Source organism: Carcharhinus amblyrhynchos, chromosome 17 (assembly GCF_965287045.1).
Source record: "Carcharhinus amblyrhynchos chromosome 17, sCarAmb.v2.hapA, whole genome shotgun sequence".
In the NCBI taxonomy this organism is placed as follows: Eukaryota; Metazoa; Chordata; class Chondrichthyes; order Carcharhiniformes; family Carcharhinidae; genus Carcharhinus; species Carcharhinus amblyrhynchos.
In genome coordinates, this window is record NC_137340.1 from 15,260,032 (window position 1) to 15,272,621 (window position 12,590).

General features: G+C 42.0%; 1 protein-coding gene across 4 annotated transcripts in view; it reads left to right on the top strand.

Moving 5' to 3' along the window:
* The window catches only part of tbc1d12b (TBC1 domain family, member 12b), a 95,583-nt gene that overhangs the window by 60,969 nt on the left and 22,024 nt on the right, over positions 1-12,590 (top strand). Inside the window, exon 3 of one of the 4 annotated variants that reach the window (XM_080205526.1) lies at positions 172-228. The exons of the other annotated variants lie outside the window; for them this stretch is intronic. Coding sequence (XP_080061652.1) covers positions 172-228 — 57 coding nt within the window. The remainder of the gene's footprint in view (positions 1-171; positions 229-12,590) is intronic. 4 annotated transcript variants of the gene reach the window in all.

Here is a 12,590-nt window from a genome sequence, read left to right on the forward strand (position 1 = left end):
ATTCTTTTTATGGACACTAGTCATTTTAGATTGATTTCTAATGAGTAGTCATCTTAAAATTGCCTTTTAATTCTTGCAGGATTTTAAGAACAATTGCACTTTTATATTTTTGATTGTCGATCTGTATTTTTGTTGTTGATAACTAAAGTTGAACTCTGTTTCTTTCATCAGGACAGCTATGGTTGCAGTCTTACGTCAGTGTCTGCACCTAACCTGTTCAGTACAGGGGTATGAAATTACTTCATTTCCTTCCAGTCAATTTTCAAACCATGCATGATACTATTGATCTGTGTTGTCTTTCACCTGTACATCTCTTTATTCAAGCATGCTGAGCACAATTCATATCACTGTACTGACATTAAGAACATTAAAACACCCATATGAATGCAATAAGAGAATGCATTTGAACTCATTTGTCTTTAATCTCTAAAGCACATTTGCCCAGTCATTTAAGCACTTTGCATTCATTGTAGAGTACTAGATAAAATATTCCAATGAGACCTTTTTATAAAATGTTTGTAATTGACTTAAGTCATTGTAATTTAGCCAATGTTTTGAAAGTAAGAATTCAATTTGTTTTGTGATTCATGACTCGAAACCAAATTGATGGCCCAAACTCATTTTAATTTTATTGGGCTTATTTGGTGTTTTGGTACCAAAATGCTATAGGAAATGCTGCGTTTAAATCCATGCACTTTAGATCTTCTAATTTATTTCTTGTGCGACACTCTTGATTCAGAAGCAACTCTAGTTTGGAAGGTTGAAATCTATAAAGTAATTGGAGTACTAGATTTTATTCCTTTGATTTAACATGAAAGTATCTTCATGAACCATTAGAATTTACTAATATCCTAGTGACAATACAGTATAGGGTCCCTTCTGTTTGTGCTGGATATGAACCCAAGTTCCAGAAACAGCAGCTTGAAATCACACTTATTTTAATTGATCAGAAGCTGTTGAATGAGCTTTTCCTGAATGATGAGAGATAATATTTCAGCTTGACTACATTAATCCTAAGTAAAATCCATTAGCACCTTATATAAGGGTTTGCATGTATTCTCTAAGGGACCAGATCAGAAACTCCAGGGTTCATTATGAAGTTAGCCTAGATCCCAACCTTTAGTTTTGATGTTCGTAATAGGTATTTCGCTCCAGGTATGATTCAGTTGACCCACTAGGAAACTTTAATCAAAACACATTTTATTTAAGAGTGCAGTTAGAATATAACAAAAATAATTAGCATAACTTTTACCAATTTGAAATCTTTAAACATAACAAAGTATAATTCCTAACTAGCAATCTTTATCATTTAATTTAAAGCAATATCCCACAGACATACATCTTTCTTCAGAATTAATTAACACAAAAAGAAATATGTTTGTGGTGCTAGATTTCCAGTCTTTTAACACTCTGGACAAAGATCCAGAAAGCAGTTTCCAGAGAAGGATATATCCTCAAAAAGTGGAACTTCAGAGAAGTAAATCTAGTCTCTGGCAGCTCTGTCTCCAAACTTCAGTGACAGAAAGGGATACTTCCCTCTGCACTTCGAGACAGCAACCCTCAGCGATCCACACTCATATAGCAGAATCTCAGAGAAAGATCTGTAGGACGAATTCTCTCCTGGCAGATCCCAGTCTCCAATTTCAGAGAGAGAAGAGGCCCTGCTCTTAACTCAAAGTAGCATCTAAAAAGCAACTAAGCTTGAATTCAGTGTGTCAGTCGAGCTCCACCCAGTCGTATGACCTTACCTGTCAATCAACCTAATCAGGTCCTACTCTGCAAAACCCCAGGGGAACCACTAACAGAACGGCAATAGTCCAGATGAAAACAAACATTCTAGCAATTATGCTGCTGCAGTAACAATCAGGATTAAGACAAAACGATTATTGGTAATAATCAACTGCTAAAGTAGATCCTGCACAAGGAACATGTCAAAAATATTTCTTAAAGGCACAGTATAGTCATATCTCATTCTGTATTATATATCTAAAGTTTAACTTACAAAAAGACCTCATTCCCAAACAATATTCTCCAATAGTGTAAATTAAAGTTAAATTCTCTATCCCATCCCATTTTATGCCAGATCATTCAGCAGAACTATTAACAGTGCACTACGGCTCAAGATGAGCTATTTTGATATTTAATGAGTTTTTGGTGTTTAACAATCAGTCTTGTTTACTGATTCCAATTAGCTAAGGATTAATGACGTTTGGCTTATCAGTCAACTTCAGTTTTGATTCTACTGTGTATTAATACATACTAACAGCTTTTAAGTAGAGGTCAGTGACATTGTTTTGTCTTGCTTGACAGCTGTTCCAGATTCAGAATGTTGAAGAATATGATAAATTTATCTGTATTTTAAAGCAATTTTAATTTAAATCCATATTTGGAATACACCAGGCACAGAGGTTCCAGGAACATCCGTTATATTCTTGTTGACGTGTTTATTATATAAACATACTGGCTATGTTGTTGGAATTTCTCAGCTAAGCTTTGAGGAAAGCACAATATCTTACAACCCTTCTTCTGAAATTCATTTGAAAGATTTCTGGCATTGAACTGGTTTAACCATCCATCGCCAGAACTTATTAAATCAAGCATTACTTTAGGATTATCCTGGAAATTAAAGATGTCTTCCCCCTCTTCCTCCCACATACAGCCCCCACTCCCACCTGCTTCACCCCACAACCACAAATGTCTTTTAAATCACATTTCCCACCACTTCCACTCTCTTCAGACATAAGGTGCTCAAGGATATGCTTGTCACCGATTGAGCTGTCTCTGCCCCTTGTCCAGCAAACCAGAGCTAAGCTAAGATTCCCTTAATCCCAGTATTGAAACTGCATCTTCCTCACTTCTCCCATCTCCATTCATGCCCTCAACTTGTCTAGACTCTTTCCCCATTCCCACTAATCTTTTGACAGCGAATTTCCTTGCGGTTGTTATAGATGCACATCTCTCTTTGGAAACTTACTGTTCCCTTCTGTTTTGAAAATATCGCTTTCATGATATTTTCAAAACTGTCAATTTCTCTCCCCTTGCAAACCATTGCCCCTATCTAAAACCTCCCATTCCTCCCAAAGCCTTGAATGTTTTCTGAGGGAGAATTCTGAGGGAGTGGTTAGCAGGCAGTTGTGGGCCATCAGCTTTAAATCAGCGCCAGGTTTAAAAAGAGGCCTGGTGTAGACAGCGGGCAGCGGAGTGAGTGGGAAGCAGAGTGAGCTATTAGGGCTTAATATCAAAAAGGGCTTGAAGGAAAAAAGGCCAGGTGAGTTCGTTTGAAAAACAAGGGAAAAAAAACAAAAAAAAAAAATTTTTTTCAAAACTACTACAGTGAATAATGGAGGGGCATGTGATGTGTGGTTTCTGTATGATGTGGGAACTGGTGGACCCCAGGGTCCTTCCCAGTGACCATGTCTGCAGTAAGTGCAGGTTGCTGGAGGAGCTCCAGCTCAGGGTAAATGAGCTGGCCTCTGAGCTACAGACGCTGAGGCTCATCAGGGGGAGAGAGGGTGCCATTGTCAATGGGGTGCAAGTGACATCCACCCCCCCTAGACTGGCTAACTCTAAGGGTCAGGGACAAGAGGGGGCTGCTGGGAGGAGGAAGGGGGGTGAGGAGCGGAGGCCTCAGCCTCTTAATCTGCATAACAGGTTTGAGGTTCTTGCTTCCAGGCTGGACAAGAACGAGGCAGGTGAGGTTGGTGAGCAAACTGCACACGGTACAGTGATGCAGCAGGACATAGGCAAAGAGAGGGGGAAAAGGAACGTAGTAGTGATTGGGGATAGTGGGGTGAAGGGTATTGACACTGTCCTTTGTCACAATGACAAAGTGCACAGAAGGGTGTGTTGTCTGCCTGGTGCTCGGGTACGGGATGTCGCAGCTGGGCTGCAGAGGAACCTGGAGTGGGAGGGTGAGAATCCAGTCGTTGTGGTACATGTGGGTGCCGGCGACGTAAGCAAAATGCAGACTGAGGATCTGGGGAGGGAGTATGAAAAGCTGGGAATGGAATTAAAAAGTAGAACTGACAAGGTGGTTATCTCTGGGCTACTGCCTGAACCGAGTGCAGACGGGCGTAGGGTTGACAGGATTAAAGAAGTGAATGGGTGGCTCAGGGATTGGTGTGGGAGGAATGGGTTTGAATTTATGGGGCATTGGCACCAGTATTGGGGTAGGTGGGACCGGTTTGGGCGGGATGGGGTTGGTCTGAACCGTGCTGGGACCAGAGTGCTGGCGAATCGAGTAAAGAGGACTGTAGACAGGGCTTTAAACTAATTAGGGGGGGAGGGTGCGAGGGTAGGTGACGTTACGAGGTCTAAAGTTAAGGAGAGAGAGGGTACAGGTAAGGGAAGAGGCCGAGGATGTCCCATAATAGAGGGAGTAGGGGGCGTGAGTATGGTTGGTGGCGTTACGGCAAATAGGGTCCAGGTGAAGGCTAGGATGAAAGCGCTTTATCTGAATGCACGAAGCATTCGGAATAAAGTGGATGAGCTGGTGGCGCAGATCGACACAAATGGGTACGATCTGGTGGCCATTACAGAGACGTGGCTGCAGGGTGACAGGGACTGGGAGCTGAATGTACAGGGCTATCAAGTGTTTAGGAAGGATAGGCAGGAGGGAAAAGGGGGTGGCGTAGCTCTGCTGATTAAGGATAGCATCAGGGTGGTAGCAAGGGATGATATTGGAGCCAAGGAGCAGAGGGTGGAATCGTTGTGGGTGGAGATTAGGAACAGCAAAGGGAGGAAGATGCTGGTGGGTGTCGTCTATAGGCCCCCGAATAATGATCTGGAGGTGGGGCGGGCTGTTAACGCGCAAATAAGTGTGGCGTGCAGGAATGGGACGGCCGTAGTTATGGGGGATTTCAATCTGCATATTGATTGGTCGACCCATGTTGGACGCGGGGGGCTCGAGGAAGAGTTCTTGGAATGCTGCCGGGATAGTTTCCTGGAACAGTGTGTGTTGGAGCCGACGAGGGAGCGAGCTATCTTGGATCTGGTGCTATGTAATGAGGCGGGTAGAATTAGGGACCTTGTGGTGAAGGATCCTCTTGGGGAGAGTGATCATTGTATGGTGGAGTTTCTGGTGCAGATGGAGGAGGAGAAAGTTGGTTCCCGGACACGCGTCCTCTGTTTGAATAGAGGGGAGTACGGTAGGATGAGAGAAGAATTGGCGAATGTGGACTGGGGGAGCACGTTGGAGGGAGGGTCTGTTGAGGAGCAGTGGAGGATCTTTAAGGAGATCTTTCTTGGCGCTCAGCGGAAATTTATTCCGATGGTCAAAAAGGATAGTAGGAGGAGAGGTAATAAGCCGTGGATAACAAAGGAGGTGAAGGAAAGTGTTAAATTAAAAGCGGAGGAATTTAGAGTAGCTAAGAGTAGTGGGCGAGAAGAGGATTGGGAGAGGTTTAAATGTCAACAAAGATTGACAAAGAAGTTGATAAAGAAGGGTAGGAGAAACTATGAAGCTGGGCTAGCGCTTAATATAAAGAAGGATAGCAAGAGTTTTTATAAATATATAAAAAGGAAGAGGCTGGCTAGGGTGAATGTTGGTCCTTTAGAGGATGAGAAAGGGGACCTAGTGATAGGGGATGAGGATATGGCTAAGGTATTGAATAACTTTTTTGTTTCTGTCTTCACGGAGGAGGACGTGAATAATTTGCCGGGTGTTAACGATGGAAAGGTGGTAGGACTGGAGGGTCTTAATGACATTACTGTTACTAGCGAGGCGGTGCTCGACAGACTGGAGGGGCTGATTGTGGACAAGTCCCCAGGACCGGATGGAATGCATCCGAGGGTTCTGAAAGAAATGGCGGAGGTGATAGTGGATGCCTTGGTGGTTATTTTCCAGACGTCGCTGGATTCCGGGGAAGTGCCGGATGATTGGAAAATGGCTAATGTTACGCTGTTGTTGAAGAAGGGTGCCAGGCAAAAGGCGGGGAATTATAGGCCGGTTAGTTTAATGTCTGTGGTAGGTGAAATGTTAGAATCTGTCATTAAGGAGGAAATTGCGAGGCATCTTGAAGGGAATTGCTTGATAGAGCAGACGCAGCACGGTTTCATTAAAGGGAAGTCGTGTCTGACAAATTTACTGGAGTTCTATGAGGATGTGTCTAGGGCAGTGGATAGAGGAGAGCCGGTGGATGTGGTCTTTCTAGATTTTCAGAAGGCGTTTGACAAAGTACCTCACGAGGTTATTGCAGAAGGTCGAGTACTGTGTGCAGTTTTGGGCGCCGCACCTGCGCAAGGATATTTTGGCCTTGGAGGGAGTGCAGAGGAGGTTTACTAGGCTGATACCGGAGTTGAGGGGGTTGAGCTATGAGGAGAGGCTGAATAAACTAGGCTTGTACTCGTTAGAGTTTAGAAGAATGAGGGGAGATCTCATTGAGACATATAAGATGATGAATGGGATGGATAGGATAGAGGTGGAAAGACTCTTCCCGCTCAAAAAAGACAGTAGGACTAGGGGGCACAGCCTCAAGATAAAGGGGGGGCGGTTCAGAACGGAGTTGAGGAGGAACTTCTTCACTCAAAGGGTGGTGAATCTCTGGAATTCTCTGCCCGTTGAAGTGGTGGAGGCTGCCTCGCTAAATATTTTTAAGAAGCGGGTTGATGGGTTTTTGATAAGAGAAGGGATTAAGGGTTATAGGGAGAGGGCGGGAAAGTGGAACTGAGCCACGACAGATCAGCCATGATCTTATTGAATGGCGGGGCAGGCTCGAAGGGCCAGATGGCCTACTCCTGCTCCTATTTCTTATGTTCTTATGTTCTTATGAATGAGGGGAGATCTCATTGAGACATATGAGATGATGAATGGCATGGATAAGGATAGAGGTGGAGATACTCTTCCCGCTCAGAAAGGACAGTAGGACTAGGGGGCACAGCCTCAAGATAAAGGGGGGGCGGTTTAGAACAGAGTTGAGGAGGAACTTCTTCACTCAAAGGGTGGTGAATCTCTGGAATTCTCTGCCCGTTGAAGTGGTGGAGGCTGCCTCGCTAAATATTTTTAAGACGCGGATTGATGGGTTTTTGATAAGCGAGGGGATTAAGGGTTATGGGGAGAGGGCGGGAATGTGGAACTGAGCTATGACAGATCAGCCATGATCTTATTGAATGGTGGGGCAGGCTCGAAGGGCTAGATGGCCTACTCCTGCTCCTATTTCTTATGTTCTTATGAGTTGGGGGTAGGGTGTTAGCGTGGATAGAGGATTGGTTGTCAAATAGGAGGCAGAGAGTGGGGGTCAACGGGTGCTATTTGGATTGGCGGTTGGTGACTAGTGGAGTGCCCCAGGGGTCGGTGCTGGGGCCTCAGCTTTTTACCATTTATATAGATGATCTGGAGGAGGGAACCGAGTGTAGGGTGTCGAAATTTGCTGATGACACCAAGATTGGGGGAACGGCAAATTGTGCAGAGGGTGTGGAGAGTCTGCAGAAGGATCTAGATAGGCTGGGCGAATGGGCCAGGAAATGGCAAATGGAATTTAATGTTGGCAAGTGTGAGGTGGTCCACTTTGGTAGGAAGAATGGTAGGAAGGACTATTACTTACGGGGCGAAAAACTGCAGCAGGCGACGGTGCAGAGGGACCTCGGGGTCCTTGTACATGAGTCGCAAAAACCCAGCTTGCAGGTGCAGCAGGTGGTCAGGAAGGCAAATGGGATGCTGGCCTTCATAGCGAGGGGGATTGAATATAAAAGTAGGGAGGTCTTGCTGCAGCTGTATAGGGCATTGGTGAGACCGCAGCTGGAGTACTGTGTGCAGTTTTGGGCGCCGCACCTGCGCAAAGATATTTTGGCCTTGGAGGGAGTGCAGAGGAGGTTTACTAGGCTGATGCCGGAGTTGAGGGGGTTGAGCTATGAGGAGAGGCTGAATAAACTGGGCTTGTACTCGTTAGAGTTTAGAAGAATGAGGGGAGATCTCATTGAGACGTATAAGATGATGAATGGGATGGATAGGATAGAGGTGGAGAGACTCTTCCCGCTCAAAAAAGACAGTAGGACTAGGGGGCACAGCCTCAAGATAAAGGGGGGGCGGTTTAGAACGGAGTTGAGGAGGAACTTCTTCACTCAAAGGGTGGTGAATCTCTGGAATTCTCTGCCCGTTGAAGTGGTGGAGGCTGCCTCGCTAAATATTTTTAAGACGCAGGTTGATGGGTTTTTGATGAGAGGGGATTAAGGGTTATGGGGAGAGGGCAGGAAAGTGGAACTGAGCAGCGACAGATCAGCCATGATCTTATTGAATGGCGGGGCAGGCTCGAAGGGCTAGATGGCCTACTTCTGCTCCTATTTCTTATGTTATGTTTTCTCACCATCCACCTTTCTTGTTTGAATATTTTCCATGAGGTCTTTATCCATTCCTCAGCACTTAAGCAGTCATAATTAGTCACAAATAACAGCCTGCAATGTTGACAGTGATACATTATCCCATCTTGACCTTTCAGTAGAATTTTTCATGTTCAATTACTCTTTTCTCCTTCAATGTATTTCCTCTGGCCTGTGCTATGGACTGCCTTTCCTTGGACCCAGTCTTAATGTAGCCAGAGCATCTGTTTTTCTTCCCACCCTTGCACCATTTTCTCTGGAACAAAGGATCTATCTTTAGTTTCGTCTATTTGACAAAGTTTTTTAGTCACTCCAAAAAGCTCTTCCTTTGGCGTGGTATTTGTTTTTGACTAGCTATCCTTCTGTGAAGTGCCATGGAGCTTTGTTCTACATTAAAGTGTTCAACAAATCTGTGTTGTTGTTGCTTTGCATCATTTTGTAGACTGATTTTAGAATACTCAACATTTTGCCATGCTTTGTTTCTAAATTTACAGGCAAATGAAGTCTAGTCACAAATCTTTCCTAGGTGTTAGAATGGTATACTAATTTCCTTGATGATCCTATTATGTTGTAAATTCTAATGTTTAGCATTGATCTGAGCAATTAAACTTTTAGTTCAGACATGCCATTTCACTGTTTCTGAAATCCTGCCAGTATGTAAAAGCATGACCTTAATTTCAGTTATCAGTGCAGTCATTCCTTTAGACATGTTTTTTGTACTAAGTAAAATGTTTCAAATGATAATAGACCACAGGTGTTCATTGAAGTACCAGCTGTCCAATTGTCACATTTAAGTTGTTTCTCTCCCCGAATGGTCTTTTGACCTGTATTTAATAGGCTCCAGATTAGGGTGCGTTTTAAAAAAACAAGTTGCTTTAAAAGCAGTAACGTTTTCTATTGAATGGAAATGAATATCAGCTGTTGATGAACTGACTGGCTTCGTGCACTATAATGTGCCTCAGTTATTGTGCCTTTGTTCAGATTGCTGTTAACATCACATCGAAATCATGCTGGTATTTCTGTTTTTTGATTAGTTTCTAAATGTGTTATTTCAACTATTCATCTACAATAGCTAGTAGTGGTTTTGAAGTGTCTGAATATTGACAATGCTACTCCTGCATTTTGCTTTCAACCAACTTGACTTTGTTCTTTGCAGAGTTTGCATGTTTATAATATTTAACTGTTTAATACAAATTAATATTTATAATCTGTCTAATTAATCATTTCTTTTGGTACATCTTGTAAAACAAACCTGAAAAATTTTGCTCCTGGATACCACATTGGTTGTTCATTTTGAACTTTCTCTGATTAGGCTTCTAAATCAAACCAAACGGTGCGATTGAGTCTTTTGGGAAGTATTGTAAATTGTTACACCAGCTGCATTTCTTCGGTTTTGTTTCAGATTTTCAAGGTGGTCAGGAAAATTGCAGATACATATTAAGAACAGAAAGTTGAGGAGGATGCTCTATTATAATTCACGTTGAAAGGGAGGGTATAATGAAAAATCCTGAATATTTAAACAGAACCTTTTAATAACACCAACAATTGTTAAAATAAGATTTTCTATATATTCCATTCTTTATTGTCATTTCGTGACTTTCAGATAGAGGTTACAATCTCAATACAGGGTGGTCCATTTAGTTACAGCTGAGATGAAAAACTTCACTGAGTTGTGGATCTTTGGAATTTTCTACTGTAGAAGGCTGTGAATGCTCAGACATTTAACATGTTCATGACAAGGCTTGAATGCTAAGGGATATGGGGAAGTGTGAAAAGGTGGAGTTGAGGTAGATTAGTTATAGTAAAATAGTGAAGTAGGCTCAAGAGGCTAAATGCTTACTACTTATGTAGCTTATCACAATGCAGTGTTATTATGTGGCAGTGACTTGATGTAGTGTCATTAATCAAGTTTAATATTTAGCAATTGTTTCTATGCTTCCAAATTAAAAGCATTATTGGGGAGAGTGGAAAAATCTGCAGATTTTCTCTAGTTCAAATGAAATAAAAAAGGTTCCAATTGTTGCAGCCACTACTGGCTCAACAACCAAATCTCATTGCAGTCTACACAAACTAATGTCGCTGTTTGCAAAGATAAAATAGGTTTATAATCACTGCTGCCCACTGAAGCCAACATAATATGCTTGATTGACTACTGTCACAAAAAGTACCTTAAACATTAATCTTTTTGAATAATTCACAGCTGATCTTTGTGGAATGTAGTTCCCTTTTACCCTTAAGAGTCTAAACTGGTTCTGTATCACTTTAAATTATTTTGCATTGATCCGTCATTCTACCTATTAACAGATTGGTGCAGTTCACTTTAGGCAGTGTATCTCAATACGTTGAAGTCAGCCTGATCTAAAACTAAAATCTTAGTTTTGCACTTTTCTCTTTCAAACAATACATTGAACTTGGTCATGTTATGATCACTATTGATAAATGTTCAAGTAATGGTAGGTTGTTAAATAAACCTGGTTCATTAAGTATAGTGTCCCCTTGTTCATTCAGATTAGGGTACATATATTGTTGCGGAAAACTAACAACACTCAAGTTCACTATCTTTCTGATGTGTTAGTCTGCTTTTCCCAATTTATATAAAAGTTAAAATCGTCGATTAAACCCGTTCTGCCATTGCTTCATGCTTTTTGTAATCTCTACAATAACATATTCTTCCATTTCACAGCAGCTACCAGAAAGTTTGTACATAATTCCCACTATAACCATAATGCTTTTCTACTACTTAATCTGTAAAATTTGCAGCTACTTTCTTCTCTAGGTAAGTTGAAAATGAGCATCTAAATAGTATAACGAAGCAGTGCGTCACATTGGCAAAAATTAAGAGGAAGTATGTCATTGGATGTCAGTGATATCACAAAATATGATTAGTGTTACTGGTAGAGAAGTCACCACTAATTAACATGACTTCCTCAGACTCATTTACTGTAGAAGAGTTAACTAATTGAACTGAGCTAGATTGTGTGTGTGCATATGTATGTCTTAAATTTCACTTTTTTTTTACCCTGATTAACTTTTTCCTGCACTGATTGAGGAATTACTAAATATGGAATTGCGTTCTTACTCTTTTTAGTAATAAACCTCCCCATGACTTGCATCTCAGTCTTGCTTAGAGAGCAGTCTGCATTCCTAGCAGGCAATAGACTGAAATTTTGCTCAGCTAATGGGTATGAAATCGAATATACCCACATATTTATTAAGACCATAGGAGTGGGGTAATGGTTACAGCTGTTTTGATGTGGCATAGAATTTGGTAATTTTGAACAAATGAGGCAATGTAATTCCCACTTCAGTTGAATATCCCTTGTAAGCCTTTCCTATAGTATTCACCTCTTTTTTTTTAAGAAACAGTGAACCTGCCTTGACTCTACAAAATCTTTATACAATATAATTCTCTAAACACTCTGTAGAACTCTGTTCTCTTTTTCCCAGAAAAATGCTTGTTTCATCATTGTGTATGGTTGCATGTTTTTCCCCATTGAGTCTGCTTATGTGTTTCCACTTTTCTCATTTTTCCTGTTGATTTATTTTGCTAAAATTCATATTGAGCAGGCAAATATTAATGGTAATAACCTGTTGAAGGAATGTCCAAACACACGACAAGACACAAATTATTTCCCTTATCGTCCACCTTGTTGTCTAACAAGGGGCATACACACGGTGGGTCGTGCGTGGGCTGCTCTTGGATGTTTCGAGAGAAGCCTGGTACGTCGCGTTGTTTGTGTACGCTTAAAACTGGACCAGCAGATGCGCACCATGACAGCTCAGTGACTATCACTGTTTGCTGTGCAGATACATGGATTTGGGCCAGTGTCTGGGAGTTTGCGCATTCTTCATGTGGTTGCGAGGATTTCCCCCGGGTGCTCCGGTTTCCTCCCACACTCCAAAGATGTGCTGTTAGGCTGATTGGTGTAACAAATTGTCCCTAAATTATTCTCCCCTTAATCTGGTTTCCAATGGGGGTACCATAAGCATAGACATGGATCAAGGGTGGAGGAGGAAAAACACATTGTTAAGGTGGCAATGCGGGCTCGTTGGGCCGAAGGGCCTGTTTCCTGTGCTGTGGTGTTCTTTGTTATTCAGTGTTCTGTCGGCAGTTTTCTTAACCAGCAAAAGCTTATGGGTTGAAAGATAAACCGCCAACTGCAAAGGGTTATCTTATTCTCATACATATCCAATTATAGCCTACTCTGGATTGGAAAATTTGTACTTAATTCAAATTATCTAATTGAGTCAACATGAGTAACGCAACATCGTGCGAG